The 27291-nt window shown below is 25.7% G+C and overlaps 3 protein-coding genes across 5 annotated transcripts in view; all 3 read left to right on the top strand.

Moving 5' to 3' along the window:
- Positions 1 to 24534, top strand: part of LOC123266776 (differentially expressed in FDCP 8 homolog) — a 25921-nt gene extending 1387 nt beyond the window's left edge. The window contains exons 2-8 of one of the 3 annotated variants that reach the window (XM_044731177.1): positions 18 to 309; positions 667 to 837; positions 2572 to 2625; positions 2778 to 3019; positions 3502 to 3737; positions 5289 to 5499; positions 24504 to 24534. In XM_044731177.1, coding sequence (XP_044587112.1) covers positions 18 to 309; positions 667 to 837; positions 2572 to 2625; positions 2778 to 3019; positions 3502 to 3737; positions 5289 to 5490 — 1197 coding nt within the window. In that variant the 3' untranslated portion in view covers positions 5491 to 5499; positions 24504 to 24534. Of the gene's footprint in view, positions 1 to 17; positions 310 to 666; positions 838 to 2571; positions 2626 to 2777; positions 3020 to 3501; positions 3738 to 5288; positions 5579 to 24503 lie in introns of those variants that run through there. The other 2 variants (XM_044731176.1, XM_044731178.1) reach the window with 2 other exon arrangements.
- Positions 8146 to 11090, top strand: LOC123266778 (phospholipase A2-like). Its single transcript, XM_044731180.1, has 4 exons — positions 8146 to 8477; positions 9486 to 9645; positions 10310 to 10462; positions 10889 to 11090. The coding sequence occupies exons 1-4, from the start codon at positions 8240 to 8242 to the stop codon at positions 10977 to 10979; spliced, it is 642 nt and encodes a 213-aa protein (XP_044587115.1). The 5' UTR covers positions 8146 to 8239; the 3' UTR covers positions 10980 to 11090.
- Positions 11634 to 27250, top strand: LOC123266777 (odorant receptor Or1-like). Its single transcript, XM_044731179.1, has 5 exons — positions 11634 to 12299; positions 14409 to 14920; positions 17305 to 17512; positions 26971 to 27126; positions 27197 to 27250. The coding sequence occupies exons 1-5, from the start codon at positions 12030 to 12032 to the stop codon at positions 27248 to 27250; spliced, it is 1200 nt and encodes a 399-aa protein (XP_044587114.1). The 5' UTR covers positions 11634 to 12029.
- Positions 27251 to 27291: the final 41 nt, after the last annotated feature.

Genomic DNA, 27291 nt, shown 5'->3' on the forward strand with positions numbered 1-27291 from the left:
TTTTAATTTATTTACAGACCGCAACGCAAGAGGATCTCAATGAAATGATTGAAAAGTGTAAACAAATGATATTAGATAGTCAAGAATGTACTGATGAACGTAAATGGCTTGTTAGACGATTAATTGAACTGAGATTACGTGCTCAAGAATTACGAGAGTCATCAGATGTTAATTTATTTGAAACACAAGTTATTTTAGGTCATCATTTGGTACCACACAAATATCAGATTCCAAGCACTGGGCCTCTTTATTGTGATCATTGTAGTGGTACTATCTGGATGATGTTACAATCTTGGTATATGTGTAATGGTAATTTATTTTTTTTTTTTATTAATTAATATTTCATCAAAATTAAATTAGCTGACATTTAAAAATTTTAATAATTTTTTTTATTAAAAAAATTCCTCTTATAGAAAATTTAAAAAATTACACGTGCATTTTTTAAAATAATATTTTACTTGTTATTTAATTGTTGAAAAAATTTAAAAATTTTTTAAAGTTGGCTGATTTTAGTATCATTAATATTTCTTCTACAACTTAATTAAATTTTTAATTAATTAAATTGATTAAGTTTAATTTTAATTAATTAATAAAGTTTTAAATAATTAAATTAATTAAAAATTATTCAATAGTAATATTAAAATTTTAATATTCTAATTATTCTAGATTGCGGTTTTTCATGTCATTGGAAATGTATCACCGACATAAGACGTGTTTGCGCTCACGTGTTAGCTAGTGAAGCCGGTGGTTATATTTTTACAAAAGAAATATGCCCTGAAAAAGGTTTATCTGCTCAAGGATATAAGTGTGCTGAATGTCATACTCGTTTAACATTTAGTAAGTTATTTTTATATACTTTTTTAAAAAAATTTAGAAGGTTAATTAAAATACATTTAATTTTTAATAGAGTAATTATTAATAATAAGAAATTTTAAAATTATTCAATTTTTAAATAATGACTTTTGTTAAATTGCACTGTACTTTTTTAACTATTGACATTTTTGAAGATATAAGCTCATCTTGATGTTACAATCATCAAGAGCTTTCATTTGATTACCCACATGCATTTTTAATATATTTTTCATACATAAATATATATAATATATATTTTAAAGATATAAGCTCAATTTGATGTTATACTCATCAAGAGCTTTCATTTGAGTACCCACATGCATTTTTGATATATTTTTCATACATACATATATATAATATATATTTTAAAGATATAAGCTCAATTTGATGTTATACTCATCAAGAGCTTTCATTTGAGTACCCACATGCATTTTTGATATATTTTTCATATATACATTTATATAATATATATAAATATATAAAATATATGAAAAATTGATGTGGGTACTCAAATGAAAGGTCTCGATGAGTGTAATGCTGGGATGAGCTTATATCTTTGAAAATATCAATAGTTCATAAGATACAATGTCATTTCTTAATTGTTGACATTTTTTAAGATATAAACTTATTTCGATGTTACACTCATCAAGAGCTTTCATTTGAGTACCCACATGCATTTTTGATATATTTTTCATACATACATATATATAATATATATTTTAAAGATATAAGCTCAATTTGATGTTATACTCATCAAGAGCTTTCATTTGAGTACCCACATGCATTTTTGATATATTTTTCATATATACATTTATATAATATATATAAATATATAAAATATATAAAATATATGAAAAATTGATGTGGGTACTCAAATGAAAGGTCTCGATGAATGTAATGCTGGGATGAGCTTATATCTTTGAAAATATCAATAGTTCATAAGATACAATGTCATTTCTTAATTGTTGACATTTTTTAAGATATAAACTTATTTCGATGTTACACTCATCAAGAGCTTTCATTTGAGTACCCACATGCATTTTTGATATATTTTTCATACATACATATATATAATATATATTTTAAAAGTATAAGCCCAATTTGATGTTATACTCATCAAGAGCTTTCATTTGAGTACCCACATGCATTTTTGATATATTTTTCATTTATACATTTATATAATATATATAAATATATAAAATATATGAAAAATTGATGTGGGTACTCAAATGAAAGGTCTCGATGAGTGTAATGCTGGGATGAGCTTATATCTTTAAAAATGTCAATATTCCACAAGATACAAGGTCATTTCTTAATTATGTATCTAGATATAGAGAATTTTCGAATGCAGCCTAAATACTTCTTATCATAATAAATTGACTGTTAACAATATAGATTATTCAATTTTTAAATGAGATTAAATTTATTAAATTGCGTATTTTTTTTTATATTAAATTAACACAAAATATTTAATGATAATTATATCAAATTGATTTTGTAATTATTAAAAATGCAATTGAAAGATAAATTAAAAAATGAATAATTCTAGCTTTCACTTCACTAGAATTGTCACCATAATTACATGTGCATAGATCATAATTGTAATATTAAAATTATTATATAATAATACTTAAATAATTTTTCATATTAAAAAATCAAATAAGGAAAAAAATATTTTAATTGATTACATAAAAATAATGGTTAATTTTTAATTCCAAGCTGCATTAAAAGGATTGTCATTACCTTGTTTTGGCAGTCCTTTCAAACAACCAGGTATTTAGATTATTTAATTAAAATTTTACCAAATTCATATTATTAATATCTAGATAATTTATCAATTATATACTTATTATTCTTACAGCCAGTAAATAAATTACATTACCTTACATTATTTATATTTAACCACTATACAATTTAAATTTCAGAATCTGCTTGGGTAGAACCAAGACTTTGTGATTATACAGGGTTGTATTATTGTCAGCGCTGTCATTGGAATACGATGGCTGTGATTCCTGCAAGAGTGATAAGAAATTGGGATATGGAGCCTAAGCGTGTTAGCAGACTAGCAGCGCAGCTTTTACAATTATTAAATGAACGTCCTGTTCTATTATTAGAACAATTAAATCCTAAATTATTTGAATTAGTACCTGATCTATCGCTTATAAAAGTAATTAATATTCATTTTTTATAATTACATTTTTTTTTATAGAGAAAAAATTTATTTCTTAATTTTTTTTAAAATTTCTTTTTTAATTTTTTAAAAATTTCTTTTTCAGTTTTTTTTCTCAATTTTTCAAAAATTTCTTTTTTAATTTTTAAAAAATTTTAATTCTTAGCTGAGGAATAAAAATTTTTTTTACTGCAATTTTCTCGGTAAAAAAAGCTTCTTAAATTTTGGATGAAAATTTTTTCTAAAAAAATTTTTTTTTTCTAAAAAAAAAAAAAAATTTTTGTCAACAAATTAATTTCTTGTCCATTTTTTTAAAAATAAATTTTTTCTTTCATTATATTAAATTAAATTATTAATTATTAATTTTAAATTAAATTATTAATTATTAATTTTAGATTAAATTATTAATTATTAATTTTAAATTAAATTAAATTATTAATTATTAATTTTAAATTAATTTAATAAATAATTTATTTTAGAAATTACGTGAAGAATTACAAATGATGAAAAAATATTTAGTATTTTGCCCAGAAGCTGATATACAAAGATTACCATGGCGTATTGGATTACGTACTCATATGATTGAAAATTCTGGTAATTATTCAATAAAAGATCTCGTTGATTTTCACAATGGAGTGTTGATGGATGAAATTCGTGGAGCTTACGATTTAATGCGGGAGCATATTACTGAATCATGTGAATTATGTCGAGCCCGGTGAGTATTTTAATTATTAAAATTAAAGAAATAAATGCAACTAGCAACCTTGCTGCAGTCCCTACGTGACTACCGTGGCTTGAGAACTATGAATAAATAAAATTTTGCTTTTATTAAATAATAAATTTTGTTAAATTGCACTGTAATTACTTAACTATTGACATTTTTAAAGATATAAGCTCATCCTGTTGTTACACTCATCAAGAGTTTTCATTTGAGTACCCACATGCATTTTTGATATATTTTTCATATATACATATATATAATATATATAAATATATAAAATATATGAAAAATTGATGTGGGTATTCAAATGAAAGGTCTTGATGTGTATAACACCGGGATGAGCTTATATCTTTAAAAATGTCAATAGTTCACAAGATACAATGTCATTTCTTAATTACTGACATTTTTTTAAGATATAAGCTCATCCTGTTGTTACACTCATCAAGAGCTTTCATTTGAGTACCCACATGCATTTTTGATATATTTTTCATATATACATATATATAATATATATAAATATATAAAATATATGAAAAATTGATGTGGGTATTCAAATGAAAGGTCTTGATGTGTATAACACCGGGATGAGCTTATATCTTTAAAAATGTCAATAGTTCACAAGACACAATGTCATTTCTTAATTACTGACATTTTTTAAGATATAAGCTCATCCTGTTGTTACACTCATCAAGAGCTTTCATTTGAGTACCCACATGCATTTTTGATATATTTTTCATATATACATATATATAATATATATAAATATATGAAATATATCAAAAATGCATGTGGGTACTCAAATGAAAGGTCTTGATGAGTGTAACATCGGGATGAGCTTATATCTTTTAAAATGTCAATAGTTCACAAGATACAATGTCATTTCTTAATTATCAACATTTTTTAAGATATAAACTCATTTCGATGTTACTCTCATCGAGACCTTTAATTTAAGTACCCACATGGCATTTTTTATATATTTTATATATATGGTATTTGTGGAATATATAAATATATAAAATATATGAAAAATTGATGTGGGTACTCACATAAAAGGTCTCAATGAGTGTAATGTCGGGGTGAGCTTATATCTTTAAAAATATCAATAATTTTCAAGATATTTGTCACTTGACAATTTTTTAATTTTCTTAAACAAATAAATTTGTTGCAAAAAAATTAGTTTTAAAAAATTGCAATTTTAATTTTTTTTAATTTCTACATATCAATTTTTTTTGCTATAATTTATTTGTTAAATAAATTTTTAAAATTATCAAATATCTGCTAAATTAATTTTCATAAGAAAATAACTTTATGAGTTATATAATAATTTTTCAATTTAAAAAATGTCTGAATATTATTTTAACTTATTACTGAAAAAAATTCTTAAGATTTAAATTATTAATAAAAAATGAAAAAATTTAAAATAGTTGATTATACTTTACAATAAACTAGAATGTAGGTCTTTCACTTACCAATTTTTTGCGATTTATCGATCCGCTTTCTCATTGGCACGACCAAGACTAAGCTAAAGTGAAATAATTTTTTTAGTGGGCATTTATGTGAAATTTGTGGCAATAATGAGGTAATATATCCATGGGATCCAAGTGCTATTTTATGTCAGCAATGCAATGCCGTCCACCACCGAGCTTGTTGGTCTAAAAGAAATCACTGTTGCCCAAAGTGCGCACGTATTGAAAAAAGACGGTCAACAAATAATGATCAAAATAAAGAAGATTATATTGATAGCTAATTTTTAATTGTTATTTTAAATAATTGCATATATCAAACATTTATTTTTTGAATAATTAATTTATTTATTTGACATTTTTTTTAAACTTCAATTTATTTTTTAAATTTAAAAATTAAATTTTTATTGATTTAAAATTTTATCAATACTACACTGATAGAAGGATTTGTTTATATTTAATAAGCTTTATTGACTGTTAATAAATGATTTTTTAACATCATAGGATTTAATAAATATTTATTAACAGTTAATAAACTATTTATTAAATGTTCAAAAATATTTATCAAAATTTAATAAATTATATAATTGTCTTCAAATAAACTAACAACCTTGCAGTCATTGTGTGACTGCTATAACGTGTGAACTATAAATAAATAAAATTTTGCTTTATTAAATAATGAATTTTGATAAATTGCACTGTACTTTCTTAAATATTGAATTTTTTAAAGATATAAGCTCATCCCGATGTTATATTCATCAAGAGCTTTCATTTGAGTACCCACATCCATTTTTAATATATTTTTCATATATACATATATTTAATATATATAAATATATGAAAAATTGATGTGGGTACTCAAATGAAAGGTCTCGATAAGTATAACATCAAGATGAGCTTATATCTTTAAAAATGTCAATAGTTCACAAGATACAATGTCATTTCTTAATTATGTTAAATTGCACTGTACTTTCTTAATTATTGGCATTTTTTAAGATATAAACTCATTTTGATGTTACACTCATCGAGACCTTTCATTTGAGTACCCACATGGCATTTTTCATATATTTTATATATATGGTATTTGTGATATATATAAATATATGAAATATATGAAAAATTGATGTGGGTACTCAAATGAAAGGTCTCGATAAGTATAACATCAAGATGAGCTTATATCTTTAAAAATGTCAATAGTTCACAAGATACAATGTCATTTCTTAATTATGTTAAATTGCACTGTACTTTCTTAATTATTGACATTTTTAAAGATATAAGCTCATCTTGATATTATACTCATTAAGAGCTTTTATTTGAGTACCCACATGTATTTTTATATATTTTTCATTTACACATATATGTAATATATATAAATATATAAAATATATGAAAAATTGATGTGGGTATTCAAATGAAAGGTCTCGATGAGTGTAACATCGGGATGAGCTTATATCTTTAAAAATGTCAATAGTCCATAAGATACAATGTCATTTCTTAATTATGTTAAATTACACTGTACTTCTTTAACTATTGACATTTTAAAAGATATAAGCTCATCTTGATATTATACTCATCAAGAGCTTTCATTCGAGTACCCACATGCATTTTTGATATATTTTTCATATATACATATATGTAATATATATAAATATATGAAAAATTGATGTGGGTACTCAAATGAATGTTCTCGATAAGTATAACATCAAGATGAGCTTATATCTTTAAAAATGTCAGTAGTTCACAAAATACAATATCATTTCTTAAATACTGACATTTTTTAAGATATAAACTCATTTTGATGTTACACTCATCGAGACCTTTCATTTGAGTACCCACATGGCATTTTTTATATATTTTATATATATGGTATTTGTGAAATATATAAATATATAAAATATATGAAAAATTGATGTGGGTACTCAAATGAAAGGTCTTGATGAGTGTAACATCGGGATGAGCTTATATCTTTAAAAATGTCAATAGTTCTCTAGATACAAGGTAATTTCTCAATTATGTACCTAAAAATAGAGCCTCTTCAAATAAATTAAATTATTAATAATTAATAAATTCTCCTATCAGTATACATTCATATTAATAATTTTCAACTGTAAATTTTAAATGTACATAAAATTACCGTGTAATAAAAAATCATTTCTTACAAAAATTATCCCAGCCAGTTTAAAAAAAAATAATTTTTTTTATTAAAAAAAAAAATTATTTAACTATATAATAATAACAATAATTGCATTACACGAACATAAACAAAACTTTCTAAAGCAACAATTAATTACAACTTTTACAATTATACATAATTATTATTTTAACAAGCATTAAGTTTAATGACCTTGGAGGTAAAGAGACTTTATCCGTTTCTTAGACCAAAAAGTAAACGCTCTTGACCTACTGTTAAACCGACAAGTTAACAAATTTGAGTGAATATATTACACTTAAAAAAAATAAATATAAGCATGCATTAATTGTTATGACACATCAGATAAAATGTACAATAATTAATAACACTCTTTACCGCGTTAAAAATTTTTTTCTTCAACAAAAGCAATAAAAAAAAAATAGTATTGAAAAATGAACTCCTACAATATTATTACTAAATATAAAAGTAATATTTTTCAATGAGTCTTTCATTACAACTCATAAACTCTTGACTCGTGGTTTCTTTCTCGATTCTCGCTGATTGTATAAAAGAGTTGGCTGTCACTTATAAGAATGTCTGTACTCGCTGAGACTTGAAAGTAACTGCGCCATAAATATTAAATAATATTTATTAACCTTTTATAAATATTCATACTCCTGCAGGTAATTAATTAATTAAACAAGTGTTTTATAATTTAATTAATTGATTACAAAAAAATACATTTTTATAGATGCATTATGATTCATGTTTTTATAAAATTATTAATAATTCATCAAATGGTTAATTTTATTGCTAGTGAAGAAATATTAATTGATAATAATAAAAATAATAGTAAATTAAACAATGATTTATCCTATGACTACATTGATAATGAAATCGATATGAAATTAACATACAGATCAAGAATAGAAAAATTCTTTCAAGTTATTTTAGCAACTATTCAACGCTCTGATACTAATGGGATCGTTGAAGTTATTGTTTCTTTTTTACCTGAGTCATTTAGAATTTTTTTACTACGGCCTAATGCTACTAAAGTTAATGAAGCGACTGAAAGTACTGAAAGAGGCTTTGGTGATATTTTAAATATATTTAGAGATGATTTTCAAGCTATTTTTCCTGGTAAATATTTTTTTTTTATTGTTTGCAATATTTTAATTTTCTTCTTTTATTAAATTTTAATTAATATTTTTTTTTTTTTTATTAATATTTTTTTCTTTTATCAAATTTTAATTAATATTTTTTTTTTTAATTATTTTTTTTTATTAAATTTTAATTAATATTTTTTTTTTATTATTATTTTTTTTTTATTAAATTTTAATTAATATTTTTTTGTTTTCGTTTATTAAATTTTTATTAATATTTTTTATTTATTAATTTTTTTTTTTTTTATTAATATTTTTTTCTTTTATCAAATTTTAATTAATATTTTTTTTTTACTAATAGTTTTTTTTATTAATTTTTTTTTTATTAAATTTGAATTAATAATTTTTTTTTTAATTAATATTTTTTTTTTTTTTATTAAATTTTAATTACTATTTTTTTTATTAAATTTTAAATAATATTTTTTTTTTTTATTGTTTGCAATATTTTAATTTTCTTCTTTTATTAAATTTTAATTAATATTTTTTTTTTTTTATTAATATTTTTTTTTATTAATTTTTTTTTTTGATAATATTTTTTTTTTTATCAAATTTTAATTAATATTTTTTTTTTTTTATTAAATTTTTATTAATATTTTTTTTTTATTAATTTTTTTTTTTTAATATTTTATTTTTTTTTTTTTTTTTTTTTTATTAAATTTTAATTAATATTTTTTTTTATTATTTTTTTTTTTATTAAATTTTAATTAATATTTTTTTTTTTTTTATTAATATTTTTTTCTTTTATCAAATTTTAATTAATATTTTTTTTTTTATTAATATTTTTTTTTTATTAATTTTTTTTTTATTAAATTTGAATTAATATTTTTTTTTTTAATTAATTTTTTTTTTTTTAATTAATATTTTTTTTTTTTATTAATATTTTTTTTTTTTTTTTAAATTTTAATTACTATTTTTTTTTTCTTTTATTAAATTATAATTAATATTTTTTTTTATTGAATTTTAATTAATATTTTAATTAATTAAGGAACTTTGTGGTGTGGTAGTGGAAATTCAGCAAGAAAAAATGATGATATTGGAGTTTTTTCACAAACTGATATATGTTGTCGGCAACATGATTCATGTCCTTACTCAATTCAAGCTGGCGAAAGTATGGGATCGTTAAAAAATATTGGAATTTTTACTCGGTAATTATTTTTAATTTATTTTAATTATTAACATAAAATTAAAGCGATTTTTTTAAATGTTTTATTTATAAAGGAACAAGTGTTTTATTGCAAGTATACTTCAAATCAAAAAATTTTATTTAATAATTCATTTAATTTTTAGTATAAATGTAATTTTTTTAAATTCAAAATTTCATTTCTTCTTTTTTAATTTTCGAATTTCTTCTTATGTATTTAAAAATTTTATTTAACAATTTATTTAATTTTTAATATAAATTTAATTTTTTTTTCATTCAAAATTTTATTTCTTCTTTCATACTTCTTCTTTTGTATTTAAAAATTTATTTAATTTTTAATAATTTATTTAATTTTTAATAATTTATTTAATTTTTAATAATTTATTTAATTTTTAATAATTTATTTAATTTTTAATAATTTATTTAATTTTTAATAATTTATTTAATTTTTAATAATTTATTTAATTTTTAATAATTTATTTAATTTTTAATAATTTATTTAATTTTTAATAATTTATTTAATTTTTAATATAAATTTGATTTTTTTTTATTCAGAATTTTATTTCTTCTTTTCTGATTTTCAGATTTCTTCTTTTGTATTTAAAATTTTTTTTTTAATAATTTTAAAATAATTTATTAATTTTTTATTCTTTATTTTCTGACTCAAGATCAGCATGCTCGTGTGATTATGAATTTTATAAATGTTTGAAAAAAGTCAATACGCTCATATCAACAAATATAGGTACAACGTACTTCAATATTTTAAGACCACAATGTTTTGGGTTTCATTATCCAATTATGGCTTGCGAGAAGTATGATAGGTAAGAATTAAAAAAATTTTTCTTTTTATTATCAATAAAAAAAAAATGATTCCAAACAATTACATTTTTTATTTTATTTTTAAAATTGTTCAATTTTTTTATAAAAAATTAAAAAATATCGTTCTTTCATAAAAATAAAGTTTTATACAAAACTAAAACATTTTTTTAATTAAAATTTTTTTTTATAAATTTAAATAATGCAAAAAATTAAAAAAATGCAATACCATTAAAATTATCTAATTTTTTTATAAAAAATTTAAAAACATTGTTTTTTTTCACATAAATAATTTTTCTTAACGTTAAAAAATTTTTTTATAAATTTAATTAATGCCAAAAATTTCAAAATTACAAAAATAATTTTAAAAAATATATTTATTTTTTAAACTTGCAACTTCTCGAAAAAAAAAATTTTTTTTTTTTTTTCAGCTCACGAAGGACTGAAAAAAAGTGTGTTCAATATAAATTAGATTATTCAAGTAATAAAACTCTAGAATGGTACGACATACCTGATTTTTAGTGAATAAATTAAAAAAATTTATTTCTTCTTTGTAAAATTTTATAAAAAATATTTAAGAAATATTCCACAATTATATAAAAAATATAAAAAATAAATTAAGTGAATAAAAAAGAAGCTATTTCTTTTTTATTTTATTTTATTTCTTCTTTGTAAAATTTTATAAAAATATTGAAGAAATATTCCACAATTAAAAAAAAAAAATAAAAAATTAATTAAGTGAATAAAAAAAAATTATTTCTTCTTTTTAAAATTTTATAAAAAAATTAAAGAAATATTCTACAATTATATAAAAAAAAATAAAACACAAATTAACTAAAAAAAAAAAAAAAATGCTATTTCTTCTTTGTAAAATTTTATAAAAATATTGAAGAAATATTCCACAATTTATATAGATAAAATAAAAAATTAATTAAATGAATAAAAAAAAAGATATTTCTTCTTTGTAAAATTTAATAAAAATATTGAAGAAATATTTTTCAATTATATAAAAAAATAATTAAGTAAATAAAATAGAAGTTATTTCTTCTTTATAAAAATATTGAAGAAATATTTCACAATAATATAAAAAAAAATAAAAATTTTATCCTTCTGTGTATTTAAACGATCTTTAAAATAATTGAAGAAGATATTAAGAAATAAATTAAATATAAAAATTTCTATCTATATACAATACATAATTTTAAGCTAGAGATATAGAGGTATAGATAGATCCTATAGAAGCAACGTATTATCAAAATAAATTACAGACTTGAATTAATAGCGTTAGCGTGATTACAAGTTACGTATTATAAATTAGTAATTATAACGACTGTAGTATAATACACACACGATATTTACGAAATTTCCTTTCCTCAGATGTTGTACAATTTCCAATAGATAATTACTGAATACATTACAGAGAATACAAAAGACCTATATTATCTCTGCCTTCAAATTTGATTTCTTGAATTATTAAACTGTCGAAAGCTTTTGATTTCTCAGAGGTTCAGTCGTAATCGAGTTTCAGTCGGAGTTTAAACTTTCTTAATTAATTTAACATTAAAAATTATTATGGAATTAGATAGTATTGAATTGCGGCATTTACAGCCTTATTATAACATTAAAGTATCTCTTACTTTAACAAAATATATCGGAACTTGGCCGCCATTGTTAGAACCTTATAGAAGTATTTATTTATTCTACACTTTTTTGAGTTTTATTTTTATTCTTGGAATTTATTTGACGGTACAAACTGTTAATTTGTTTGTAATTTGGGGGAATATTGAACTTATGATTGCTACTGCTTTTTTATTGATGACTAATAGTATTCATGCTTATAAGGTTATTATTATTATTATTTAATTTTTTTTATTAAAGTGAAACTGGGGCTTGAAAGATTTAGAAATTTTTATTTTTAAAGGGAGTAAAATTGAAAGAAAAAAAAAAGGATTTTTTTTTATACTAAAAAAAATTATTTTAAAGTAATAATAAATAATTTTTTTTTTGGTAATTAATGCTTAGAAAATGACATTACTTATATTTTAATTTTAAGAAAACCAATAATAAATTAGATGAAATTTTTATTTAAGTAAAGAAGCTATAGGAATTTAAAGAAGAAGAAATTAAATTTTTAATTTGAGGAATGAATAAAAGTGTTTACTAGTTTAAAAAGGTTTTTTAAATAGAAATTCTTTGGAAATTCAATAATTAAGATTGAAAACTTAGCAGTCACTACGTGACTGCATTGTGAACTGTAAATAAATATAATTTTGTGTTATTAAATAATGACTTTTGTTAAATTGCACTGTATTTTCTTAAATATTGAGGTTTTTAAAGATAAAAGCTCATCTTGACGTTATACTCATCAAGAGCTTTCATTTGAGTACCCACAAGCATTTTTGATATATTTTTGATATACATATATATATATAATATATATAAAATACATATGTACATAAATATATGAAAAATTGATGTGGGTACTCAAATGAAAGGTCTCCATGAGTATAATGTCGGGATGAGCTTATATCTTTAAAAATGTCATTAGTTGACAAAATAAAATGTCATTTCTTAATTATTGACATTTTTTAAGATATAAACTCATTTCAATGTTATACTCATCGAGAACTTTCATTTAATTACCCACATGCATTTTTGATATATTTTTCATATATACATATATATAATATATATAAATATATGAAATATATGGAAAATTGATGTGGGTACTCAAATGAAAGGTCTCCATGAGTATAATGTCGGGATGAGCTTATATCTTTAAAAATGTCATTAGTTGACAAAATAAAATGTCATTTCTTAATTATTGACATTTTTTAAGATATAAACTCATTTCAATGTTATACTCATCGAGAACTTTCATTTAATTACCCACATGCATTTTTGATATATTTTTCATATATACATATATATAATATATATAAATATATGAAATATATGAAAAATTGATGTGGGTACTCAAATAAAAGGTCTCAATGAATGTAACATCAGGATGAGCTTATATTCTTAAAAATGTCATTAGTTGATAAAATACAATGTTATTTCTTAATTATTGACATTTTTTAAGATATAAACTCATTTCAATGTTATACTCATCGAGAACTTTCATTTAATTACTCACATGCATTTTTGATATATTTTTCATATATACATATATATAATATATATAAATATATGAAATATATGAAAAATTGATGTGGGTACTCAAATAAAAGGTCTCGATGAATGTAACATCAGGATGAGCTTATATTCTTAAAAATGTCAATATTTCACAAGATACAAGGTCATTTCTTAATTACTGACATTTTTTAAGATATAAACTCATTTTGATGTTACACTCATCGAGATCTTTCATTTAAGTACCCACATGGCATTTTTCATATATTTTATATATATGGTATTCATAAAATATATAAATATATAAAATATATGAAAAATTGATGTGGGTACTCAAATGAAAGCTCTCGATGAATGTAACATCAAGATGAGTTTATATCTTTAAAAATGTCAATAGTTCACAAGATACAATGTTATTTCTTAATTACTGATATTTTTTAAGATATAACTTATTTTGATGTTACACTCATCGAGATCTTTCATTTGACTACCCACATGGCATTTTTGATATATTTTTCATTTATACATATATATAATATATATAAATATATAATATTTATGAAAAATTGATGTGGGTACTCAAATGAAAGGTCTCGATGAGTGTAACATCAAAATGAGCTTATATCTTTAAAAATGTCAATAGTTTACAAGATACTAGGTCATTTCTTAATTATGTATCTAGAAATAGTGCTTAAATACTTACCATCATAAATTGACTAGAATAAAAAAATTCTAAAGAACCATCATGCCCCAATTTCTCTAAAAAATCTATCCAATTTTTTAACCCAATATTTCATTAAAAATTATTTTCAAAAGGTATTTGTAATCCTTAAAAACCAAAAAAGGATTCAAGTTCTTTTAGATAAGCTTTCAACAGTAAATTATTATTCCAACGAAGCTAAATACGAACGCGTGTTTACTTATTACGCATGGCAAGGATTGCTTCACCATGCAGCGTACCAAAGTTTTGGAACAATTGCCGTTTCTTGTTGGGGAGCAACTCCAATTGCTGATGCAATTGCTGGAAACACAAGACGCCTGCCAATGGAAGCTTGGTACCCTTATGACACAAAAAAAAGCCCCGCTTTTGAAATTACTTCCGGTCATCAAGCAATTGCAGTTATTATAGCTTGTTTTCACAATATTGCTATGGACACTTTAATAACTGGATTAATTAATGCTGCGTGCTGTCAATTAGAAATTATTAAGCAGAATTTGAAAAATATTGATTTGAACTTTAGTGATTATTGTGTCGTTGAAAAAAATGAGAAAGATTTGTTGAACAAACAAATCAATCGGATTATTGAACACAGTAATGAAATTTACAAGTAAGAAATTGTTAAATTAATTTATTTAGAAACATTAACACCAAAATTATTGAGCAAATAATTATGGTAAAAAGCATTAATTATTAACACACTAAAATTAGACGTTCAACAATTTTTGTATTTTTTTTAACAATTGAATTTCAAGTAAAAAAACACTTAAAAAAAATTACACGTACAATTTTTTACATGTGAAATTTTTTTTTTTGACTTTTTTGTAATAATTTTTTCAATAAAAAAAATTATATAAATTTTCAGATGTCGGCTAATTTAATTATGAAAATAAAATTAGGAGACAGGTGACAAAACATTGATGGAAAAAATTCCACATGTCAAAAAATTTGAAAAACTATACGTGAAATTTTTAAAAAATATTTTTTTTATTGCTAATTCAATTAATAAAAAAAAAATTAGAAAAACGGTAGACCCTGAAGGTTATCCGTGCAACTTCCCGCTAATTCCATACCTAGGTGCATAAAACTGCAATAATGACGTTTTTGAGCTCTTCGAGCTCAAAAATACAATTTTTGTGTTATTTTGAGCTCTTCGAGCTTAAAAGTCTGATAGAAGTATCATAGAACAATATTTTTTAATTCTTCTAACCCGTTATCACCTATTCGGTCATTTTATGCTAGTATAAATCTAATTTCAAGTGGATGGAAATTTCCATCTTCACTAACAATTTGAGACAATTCGTCTTCGGATAGTTAGGTCGATGGGCAACCATCGAACTTGAACACTAGTTAGCTGGTGAATGCTAGTATCTGTTCGACTATATGTTAAGTATTAACGATGGAAAGCTACTGAGAATAAAGGGCAACTTTGAAAAATCCATGAAAAATTAACCAAGCCAGGAATCGGTTGATAAAATTAATAAAAGTTTAAAATATAAAGCGCCTAGAAAATGGAAACAGAAGTACTACAGTTTCTATCGTAGTATGGAGTTTAAAGGGAGGAGGTAGCGTAGTATTGACAACTACTGAGAGTTAAGTGTATACTGAGAGAAAGTAAGTGGAGAATGACCCGGTAGCTTAACTGGTAAAGCATCCTGACATGTAATCGGGGAGATCCAGGTTCGATTCCTGGCTTGGTTAATTTTTCATGGATTTTCAAAGTTGCCCTTTATTCTCAGTAGCTTTCCATCGTTAATACTTAACATATAGTCGAACAGATACTAGCATTCACCAGCTAACTAGTGTTCAAGTTCGATGGTTGCCCATCGACCTAACTATCCGAAGACGAATTGTCTCAAATTGTTAGTGAAGATGGAAATTTCCATCCACTTGAAATTAGATTTATACTAGCATGAAAATGACCGAATAGGTGATAACGGGTTAGAAGAATTATAATAAAATCACGGTTGATAAAATTAATAAAAGTTTAAAATATTTTTTAAATTTTCAAACCGCACTAACTTTTGAATGAATCAACCGATTTTCACGCGGTTGGTAGTATTTGACGCAATTTTTTTAGTTTCATGAAGAATCTAAGTTTGAATTGATAAAACTAGGAAATTTGGAGTAATTCCAAAAAAACACTTTTTTTGGTTTTCTTTCGTTCATGATATTTCTTGAACGAATTGACCAATTTTGACCGGCTTGACGGTGATCGACGTAATTTTTTCATGCTAATAGCTGATTAGTTTTTGAAATCGATCAGTGCAGCCGTTTAAAAGTTATTCCAAAAAATGTCGGAGTTATGTTAAAAAAACACTTGTTTCCAAATATTTTATCGAGGATATTTCTTGAACCAATCAACCGATTTCCACGTTTTTGGCAGCAATCGACGCGGTTTTTAAGCTCTGAAATTATTCTATATCATCAAAAACGATTCGAGAAGAAATGACGAAGTTATGTCAAAAAAACAATTTTTTCGGTTTTCTTTCGTTCACGATATCTCTCGAACGAATCAACCGATTTTGACCGAATTAGCGACGATCGGTGTGGTTTTTCAAGCTTAAGAGCGGATTAGTTTTTGAAGTTGATCGATAGAGCCGTTTAAAAGATATTTCAAAAAAACCACTTTCAAAAATGATTTTTTTTGAGATTTTTCAAAATTTCTCAAAATCTATCGGTCCGAATCGGTTCAAATTCTCAGGAAATCTAAGTTTGAGGGAACTCTTTAGAACGCCGTTTAGTACGTTCCGATCGGTTTAGTCGTTCAAAAGTTATAAGCGAGTCACATAGTCACACACACACACACACAGAGGTATAGTGACAACCTCGCGGGGATAGTCAGGGAAGCTTTCTGTGACCTTCAAATGTTGAGATCTGATGAAATCTCGATTTTTGAAAATCTTCGATTTTCTCAGCGGGAAGTTAAAAATAAAAATTTTTTGCTATCGGCTAATTTTAGTTTCTTAATTTAATTTTAATTAATTATTTCAGTTTTGTTAAAGAAGTAGAAAATATTTTTGGAATTGTTATTTTGCTTCAATTGACGGCTAATTGTCTTATTATTTGCATCAGCGCATTTCATATTACGCAAATGACTGTTTTTATACCAGTGGAATTTTTTGGTATGATGGTGTACTTATGTTGTATGACTTACCAGATTTTTATATATTGTTACCACGGTAATGAACTTGAATTGCAGGTTTGTAATAATTATTAATTAATAATTTATCACTTAATCTTTTAATTAAATTTAACTCCATAAATCAGCTGCCCAATTTTAAAACACAGAAAGTGTAAAATTTTGTAGGGGAGAAGGGGGTCAATTGAACCACTCGACTTAAAAAATCGAAAAAATTGAAAAAACGCTTCATGCTCTTAGAATTAGATTCTAATATGTTAAACTCGGATATGATCAAAATTTGAAATCATTGCGATTAATAAATTTTGAAAAATTGAGATTTTATTTATTTTTAGGCATGTAAACTTTTTTTTCGGCTGGTGACAAATTGTTTAATAATATTTCAATTTTGGAATTAATTGATAAAGTTTGAATTGTAGTAGTTGTATATACTTATACTTTACTAGCTGACCCGGCAAACGTTGTTTTGCCATGTGAATAATTTCTAGATAATTTCTAGTGTAGAAAAAAAATTACTAACTTATTGGAAGTGTATAAGGATGTGGAATATGAGTGAAAAAGGCCTGGAGCGCTGTGAACGATGAGGGAATGTTGTTTAAAAATAACAAAACACCAAACATTAATTGTTTTAATTTATTAAAAGTAATAATTATTTATATAATTAATTAATTACATAATATTAATCTCTTAATGCTGCAGCGTGAACAATATTTTTTGTTAGCTCGTCTTTAGCTAATACAAACAAACTTGATGGTTTACCCACTCGAGAGCATGCAACGTATAATTGTCCGTGTGAAAAACATAGTGTGCTCAAATCTAAGCCACAAACAGACATTGTTTGGCCTTGGGATTTATTAATAGTCATTGCAAATGCCAATCTAATCGGAAATTGAATACGCTTAAATTGAATTGGCACATCTGTGGGTACAATAGGTATTCGTGGTATCAATATATTTTCACCTCGAAACTTGCCATTTAAAATGGTGCCTTCGATAACGTTTTTCATCAATTTTTTAATGACTAATCGCGTACCGTTGCATAGCCGTGGCGGGTTCAAATTACGAAGCAAAATAATTGGAGATCCCACCTTCAATTGTAAGTTATGTGGTGGCATGCCTGGCAAATCTAGTGAGTTCCAAAACTCTGTTGGAAAATTTACAGCTTCAGTGTCATCGCAAACTGTATCAATAGATTTATATGATACCAAGTCCCCTGGCAATAACTGTTGTATCTTCAGATTTAAAATGTCAACGTCCACATTTTTTGCAGCTAACATTGCTCTTTCTGCGAGCTACTCAAGATTTATGTAATTCGTGTGTACATCGGGAAATATTTGTTCAATGAGAGCATCTTGCGAATCAATAATTGTGCAGAAATCATTCGCTAATTTTATGTATTCAGTTTCAGCTACAGTAGCGCTCAAAAGTATTTTGACAACATAAAATTTTTTAATATTTTTTTAAAATAAAAGCCTATCGGAAAATGTATTGAGTATAATGTAGAGTAGTGTAATTGCGACTATTTAAGCGTATCAAATTACAACTTGTTTGTTTACACACCGCGCCACCGAACGTACTTGACTTACCGTGAGCTCAAAAGTATTTTGACACGCATTTGACTTGAAAAACTCTCTCAGATTACTTGTTCCTTAGTTTTTATTATTACATATATTTACTTATTGTGGTTACTTCAATATGCCTAAGTGAAAGGAATATTCTAGTGATTTTAAAAAAGCCGTTATTAATGCATTAAAACAAGGATTGAAACAAACAGAAGTTGCTCGTTTGTTTAAAGTGTCTCGACAGTTAGTTAGCTTATGGAATAAAGTCTATAACAAAAGAAAAACTGTCGAAAGTAAGCCTCGAACAGGCCGCCCAAGAAAAACTTCTTCTTACATCGATCATATTATAAAAAAGTTATCAGCAAATGATATACGGATGTCCGCTGTAATGATAAAAAATGAATTAAAAGAAAAATATAACGTAGATATTCATATTTCTACTGTTAAACGACGCTTAAAGATCCTAGGGTTATATGGCCGAAGACCGGCTAAAAAACCTTTAATATCGAAAAACAGGAAGTCTCGTCTTGAGTTCGCGAAACGGCATATATCGTGGCCAAGTTTAGAGTGGTCTAAAGTTTTATGGAGTGACGAAAGTAAATTTAATTTAATGTCATCTGGTGGTATCAAGTACATTCGGTATCCAGTAAACAAAAATACGATTATCGGTATCAAATACCCACAGTTAAACATAGAGGTGGTAGTGTGATGGTTTGGGGATGTTTTTCACGGTCTGGAGTTGGACCATTAGTTCGAATAGAAGGAAAAATGGATCGGTTCATGTATGCAAATATATTAAAGTCTCAGATGTTACCATATGCTAAACATCACATGCCAGCTAAGTGGTATTTTCAACAAGACAATGATCCCAAACACAGATCAAAGCATATTAGTGACTTATTAAATCGTGAAAAAGTTAAAGTTCTTGAGTGGCCAAGTCAAAGTCCCGACTTGAATCCGATAGAAAATCTCTGGGAAGAATTGAAACGTAGTGTAAAAACCCAAAATTATTCAAACAAAAACGCTTTGTTTGAAACTCTAAAAAATGAGTGGGATCAAATTCCAATAAGTCGATTACAAAAATTAATCGACTCAATGCCGGAGCGATGCAAGGCTATCATAAAGGCCAAGGGATATGCTACTAAATACTAATATATTTATTGCTGTAAATTATAATTATGCGTTAAATTAGTTTTTTTTCAAAAATGTCAAAATACTTTTGAGCCACCATTTTCCTAATATTTTAAAAATTAAACTTTCTTTTATTACGAATAAGAACCTCTTTGACACTATTCTTTAGTTTATTCAAAAGGTGTTAAAAAAATAAATAAATGATTATTGTGTTTCATATTTATTTTTAATTAAACCATTAAATATATTTGTCAAAATACTTTTGAGCGCTACTGTATAGTGACTTTTCCATTGCCGATATCTAAGAGTTGTTTTGAGAATGTTTCAGCGGATGGATCTTAAAGCATTTGAACGCGTATATTTACTTTCAGCTGTACTATTTCAACATTACCCCACAATGTCGATGATTTTAAGCAAACTGAAGATTATTATTTCTCCTACTGTTACGTTCACAAATTTTTGGTAAATTAATTTAAAAATTATTTAAGTCCAGATTTTGACCTCGTTAAGATGTCAATAGACTCCAGGTGGGTCGTATCACTGGTTTACTCCGCGAAGTCACTTTTAAAATTTAAGTTTATAAAATTTAGGTTGGCAATAGCCTAATCGGCTCGGTACCTGCATTTCGAAAGAGTGGGACCAGGGTTCGATTCCGGCGCGCACCAATATTTTTCAATGATTATAAACTAAGAATATGTGCGTTTCATTGCCAGCCTCTGTACCGGTCGGGTTTTCTGTGGTTTTCCCGTATAGTTATGGAGGTAAAATGTCATTATAGAAGTACCTCCATACTATTTAAGACCGTAATGCAAATGCAGGTACTGATTATAACGCGTAAGTCGACCACAGTCGCAGCACATGTGTGTCGGGCATGTAAGAAAAAATCCCGACATGCAGGGGGGTGGGGACGAAAAAGTGGTTGAGAGTTATAATGACGGGGTTGAGAGATTATATTGCGGAGAAAAAAGTGGAGAGACAATAATTCCCCACCCTCCCTTGTAAAACACTCTACAGTGATACAAGTAAAACCATCCTTAATCCTCAATCAAAAGTTTATAAAATTTTATGTTACTTTCAATTAACCTGCCTCAGGTAGGTGATTTTAGAGTGCCTGAACGATGGCTAGCGCTTCGGCGATTTCACCAGGGTGGAAAACAGCTAATAAAAGCGCTTACACCCTGGGGGATAAGGTTTTAATAATAATCCATATTAATCGATTGACAATTAATAAGATTTATTTAAAGAGGATTAGGCAGGTTCAGCCTCGGACCAGCAGAGATTGCTCCTCTGCTAAGTCCAAGGACTGACTGCCCCAGATGAAGTCTGAAGACAGAATGCAAGAAAAATATTAATTACATTGGGTTTTTATAATGATTTTTAGCGACGTTGCTAAACACAACGTAGACTGTTTAGTCTACTGGGCTGCGTTGACGTTCCAGAAATCTGTTATCTCGAGGTATTTCCGTTACGAGATGCCTCAAATAACGATTAATTTATTATTTTAAATATTAATTAATAAAATTTTTAATAAATTTAATATTTGCCAAAACGTAACACTACGAATCACAATTTCTCGTGCACCTGTACGATCGCCAACCATGATTCCAGCAACGTCGTCAGCAACAGGTGCATTGAATCTACGAATGTGTTCTCCAGCTGGTGTTTTATCAGGATTAATAACAATAGCGTGATTATCGCTTTCTAATTTGTGCATGTGGGATTTGAATATTTTCAACAATTCATTATGCTCATTCAATAGAGCATCCAGCTCGCTGACGATGCGTCTAGCAAAGAATGAATCAAGCCCGAGTAAAAATGAAATTATTATTTTTTACGGAAAAATAATAAATTTCGTTCGACCGCCGCACCACCGCTGCACCACCGCCGCACCATACCGCCGCACCACCGCCGTTTGGCGGACTATTACGCCGCACGCTAAAAATTTACTCCCCCTAGTATCGCCGCACTACCGCTGCACCACCGCCGCACCAATGCTAAATCATACCTACAATTTCACAAAAAATGGTATCATAATTAATTTATCACGCAATAATTAATTAATAAATAATGCGACTAGAAATCTTTATGTAAGACTTATTGATCAACCTCCTTTTAATCGAATGCCTAATATTAAAAAAAAAAAAATTTTTTTTAAATCAGGCCAAAGCACCGCAAAATTATTGATTTTTTTAGTCGTATTGTTGATGAAGATTTTTAATTTCGTCCTCGGGTTGCACAGAAGCGGTACGCCTATTGAAATACTCTGAAAGAATTTTAAAAATTGAACTGTGATGGGATTCGAACCTGGATCGTCTGCATGGAAGTCTCGAACATTGCCAACTGCACTGCAAGTCATACTTAACTTAAAAAATTTAGTTAAGCTATTTGAATGATCAACAAATATTTTATTTCAATGTATATACCATCAAAGAGCGGTATGGTGCGGCGGTGGTGCAGCGGTGGTGCGGCGGTCGAACGAAATTTATTATTTTTTCGTAAAATTAATAATTTTATTTTACCCGGGCGCGTCACAGCTGTGGTGCGGCGGTGGTGCAGCGGTGGTGCAGCGAATAGAAATTTATTTACTTGTCACGGCGCTGGTGCGGCGGTAGTGCGGCGAATAGATAAATTCTTTACTTGTCACGGCGGTGGTGCGGCGGTGATACGGCACTTATAAAATAACCAAAATTGTCACGGCTGTAGTGCAGCGGTGGTGCGGCGCTTAAAAAGCCGTGCAGCGGTGTTGCGGCGGTGGTGCGGCGAGATTTTGTTTTTACTCGGGAGGTTATTGTAGCCACAACGTGCATCCACCCGTGATAATGATACGGGTTAAGTAGTAGACTTAACCATTCCAAAAAAAAAAATGATCATTTAGTTTTAATTCGAACAAAAAATTGCTAAACTTTTTTTGGTTCAATTGACCCCCTCCTCCCCTATTAAATAAATTTTTGAAAAGTGTCCAATTAATCTCTATTAAATTATCTTAACAATTGTATGCAAAATATATTGATTCCGTGAACTAACAAGACTATACACTGTAAAAAAAAACCGGTGTGAGTCCATGCGGTGTACGGTGTTAAAAATTCCGGTGTTAAATTCAACACCGAAATCGGTGTAGCAGTAACACCGGTCGCGGTGTAAATATTTTTTTTCGGTGTTAAATCCGTGTTATAAATTTTCCGGTGTTGATAATATTTTAAGTAACACAATTTTTATAATTAAACTTTTTATGTTTAATAATTAAAGATAAATAATCAAAAAAAAGTTAATATTTAATTTAGAAAGTTTAAAATAATAAAATATAAAGTAGATAAAAGTTTTTGATTTAAATAAATACACCGTCAAAAATTTCGATGTAAAAATGGACCCAGAGCACTTTACATGGCCGTTTAGTGTGAAATAATGGTGTGAAATTCTCTCGGTGTAAATTTTCAATCCGTGTTACTTTAACACCATTATTAAAGGAAAATTTTAGGACATCATTATAGATAATCGGAAACTCTAAAATAGTGGATTTTAGTAATTATTTCATAACTTTTTAGTATTTTTTTAAGATTTTCGGAATACTTCTAAGATAATTTTAGAATCAATGCAATTTATTTGAAGCAATTTAGTTAAAATTTTGTCCTTAAATCTTATGTGGAACCTTTTTTGAATAATCTTAAAACATTTTTTTAACTATTTGAGAACAAATTTTGAATACTTTTGAGATATTTTTCGGATATTTTTGAGACAATTTTGGAACATTTTTTGGACAGTTTTAGAGTGTTTTTACAACAAATTTGAAACATTCTTAGAACAATTTTACGAAAATTTTGAACGTTTTTTAAATGATTTTCATATAGATAATTTATTTTTGCACAGCTGTAGATTTTTCATGTTTAAGACATCCATTATATTATAAGAAACATTATGGTTACGATAAAAATAATTATTATATTGTTCCTAAACATTTAATTGTGTAAACACTATTTAACTTGTTGTATAACATTCATTAAATCGATTTCTGCGTAATTTTATAAATTGAAAATTCTTAAATAAATGTTACTTGTCTCATTTTGATAAATATTGAATATTAATTGTGTTTTATGGATCATGTAATATTCATACTCCGGTGTAAAATTATTCTACTGTTACACCGGTTTAACATCGCAAAAGAGCACCGCTACACCGGTGTTAATACACAGGTGTTACATAGCGGTGTTAAAATGAGTCCATTTTAACACCGCTTTTTTTTTTACAGTGTAATAATAAAAATAATTGCCGAAATGAGGCGAAAAAAATTTTTCGATCTTAAAGCACTCTCTGATGCTTCGCATCATAAGTCGTGCAATATAAGCTTATAATTATGATCATTAGTATTATTATTGTTATTATTATTTTCATAATTATACACAGATGATAAAATACACAAATTACAATTTTTATTAGGGCTGTACAATTTGGCCGGTTAGGCCGGCTAAAAAAGTTAGCTAAGTTAATTAGCCAGTTAGCTGGCCAGCTTAGCTAATTTAACCGATTAGCCGAATTAGCTTAGCTAATTACCCGTGCAAAAAAAATTTGTTTCATTATGAATTTCATTGTGAATTTGATAATGAGAGTCAGATTTTGACACAAATATGTGTTTGATAATGAATTAGCTATAAAAATCCTCTAATTTTCTATTGCAGCTGATTCTAACAGCTAACCAACAGCTGACATCTAATAATTGAATGGGTTATTTTTAAAACTTACTTGTCAGTTTAAATAAGTGATAAGTACATTATAAAATCGTATATTTCCAGCTTTGAAGAAGATTCAAAATTGTTGAATCTAAAGAAATTAAGACAACGAAGAGGAGTAATTCATGATGAATTTGATGATAATAAATCTATTTAAAAAATTATTTGTGACTCTTATGTAAGCGTTAACAAGATTTAAAATTTATTTTTAAAAATATATATCTATTGTTTACAGTTCGTTGTTAGTGCTATTACAAAAAATTTATTTATTGAATAATTTAAAAAAGAAATAAACTAAAAAATATATTTCATTCTGCATTATTAAATTAAGTTTATTTATTTATTTATTTATTTATGATAATTATTTATGATTTATAATAAACTTATTATGAATCAAGTATTAAGGTAAGATCAAATTAATATAAAATTTATAACCTTTTTATGATAAATTTATTATGAATCAAGTATTAATTTTATATGGTTCCATGATTTTTGTTGATTACTGTTAAATTAGTAATACATTTCCTCTAAGTTAAATAAAATAGTTTTTTTTTTTTTTTTTTTGAAATTTCGGGTGTAAAAACAAAAAATACAATTATAAAATAAAACATATTTATCTTATAATTAATTCAATATGACTCTCGTACTAAATTGATAATCATTATCATCAAATTCATCATGAATTACTCCTCTTCGTTGTCTTAATTTCTTTAGATTCAACAATTTTGAATCTTTTTCAAAGCTGGAAATATACGATTTTTATAATGTACTTATCACTTGTTTAAAGTGACAAGTAAGTTTTTAAAAATAACCCATTAAATTATTAGATTTCAGCTGTTGGTTAGCTGTTAGATTCAGCTGCAATAGAAAATTAGAGGATTTTATAGCTAATTCATTATCAAACTCATATTTGTTTCAAAATCTGAATTTCATTATCAAATTCACAATGAAATTCATAACGAAACAAATTTTTTTGCACGGGTATCCAACGGCTTAACCGGTTAACCTAGCTTAACTCAGCTAATTAGCCAACTGCTAAACCGGTTAAATAGCTCATTTTTACCGGAATAGTTAATTTTTCACCTTTGTTATCATGTATGTTGATGCGCCAAAAATATTTACAATTTTTTCTGTTGACCAACTTGATGGTAGTACAGATAATATTTGCATTTTTTTATTATTGAGAGTAACAAAATTAAATAATTATTTAATTTAACATCATTCGAAGTTTAAAAAAAAAAAAAAATTTTTTTTCCCAAATTCAAAAATTTATATCTGAAAAAAAAAAAAGAACACCCTCTTGAAAATTTCAGAATATTTTAAGATTAGTAAGAGGTACTCTGTAAAAAAAATGAGCCAAAAATTTCATAGCGAGCTTTGATTTTCACGATTTTTTAAATTTCAAAATTTTCCCACTTTTTGATTTTTCAAAAATTTTACCCAAAAAAAAAAATTTTTTATAGTCCTAAGTATCCCCTTTAAAATGAACTTTGGTCCATGTCTGTAACTAAAATAGTTTCCGAGATATTACAAAAATAAATTTGAAAAACCTGAAAATGGTGAAATTTTTAATTTTGCATAACTTTTCGAAAAAAATTTTCAAAATTTTCTCCTTTGGCACAACTTTATTTTATGATAAAAGCAAACTTGTGGCCAAATTTCATCCATATCGGAAAGGGTCGATTCCAACTATTGGTCGATTTGACATGGAATGACCCACTTAATAAATTATTCTATTACTGTTTTCTATTTAAAAAAAAAAAATTAATTAATTCATAGGTCATCAAATTACTTTACTCTCGCTTTTTCTGTTGTTCTTCATGATTTTTTTCCCAAAAAACGAGGTTAACATTAATTTCAATACTTATTCGTACCTCAGTATACAACAAAAAGCATATAAAAAATGAGCTATTTAACCGGTTTAGCAGTTGGCTAATTAGCTGAGTTAAGCTAGGTTAATCGGTTAAGCCGTTGGCTAATTAGCTAAGCTAATTCGGCTAATCGGTTAAATTAGCTAAGCTGGCCAGCTAACTGGCTAATTAACTTAGCTAACTTTTTTAGCTGGCCTAATCAGCCAAATTGTATAGCCCTAATTTTTATTTAAGAGCGCAAGTATCGGTAGGGCTGCATTTTCCGGTCATTGGTGGAAATTTCATAAAAGTTATAACAGATCATTAGGATTATTGATCACTCGATTCAATAAATCAATTATTTTTACTGCTGGTCCATTAATGAAGTTATCTTTACAATTATTTGTTAGTGTAAGTTTAAAAAATTTCATTTCTTACATAATAATTTATTCTTAATACAATTTATTTACAATTTTTTTAGATCCTTCGAATGTCTTATTCATTTTTCACACTATTAAAAAGTTCAACTAATTAATTAAAGTGAATATTAAATTTAATTAATAAAAATATTATCCA

This window comes from Cotesia glomerata, linkage group LG6, assembly GCF_020080835.1.
Source record: "Cotesia glomerata isolate CgM1 linkage group LG6, MPM_Cglom_v2.3, whole genome shotgun sequence".
Classification (NCBI taxonomy): Eukaryota; Metazoa; Arthropoda; class Insecta; order Hymenoptera; family Braconidae; genus Cotesia; species Cotesia glomerata.

Coding starts and splice junctions, on each gene's coding strand:
- LOC123266778 (XM_044731180.1), top strand. CDS start 8,240: ATGAAATTAACATACAGATCAAGAATAGAAAAATTCTTTCAAGTTATT. Junction 8,478..9,485: donor TTTTCAAGCTATTTTTCCTG/GTAAATATTTTT, acceptor TAATTAATTAAG/GAACTTTGTGGTGTGGTAGT. Junction 10,463..10,888: donor GCTTGCGAGAAGTATGATAG/GTAAGAATTAAA, acceptor TTTTTTTTTCAG/CTCACGAAGGACTGAAAAAA.
- LOC123266777 (XM_044731179.1), top strand. CDS start 12,030: ATGGAATTAGATAGTATTGAATTGCGGCATTTACAGCCTTATTATAAC. Junction 14,921..17,304: donor CACAGTAATGAAATTTACAA/GTAAGAAATTGT, acceptor TAATTATTTCAG/TTTTGTTAAAGAAGTAGAAA. Junction 17,513..26,970: donor GTAATGAACTTGAATTGCAG/GTTTGTAATAAT, acceptor TTTTTATTTAAG/AGCGCAAGTATCGGTAGGGC.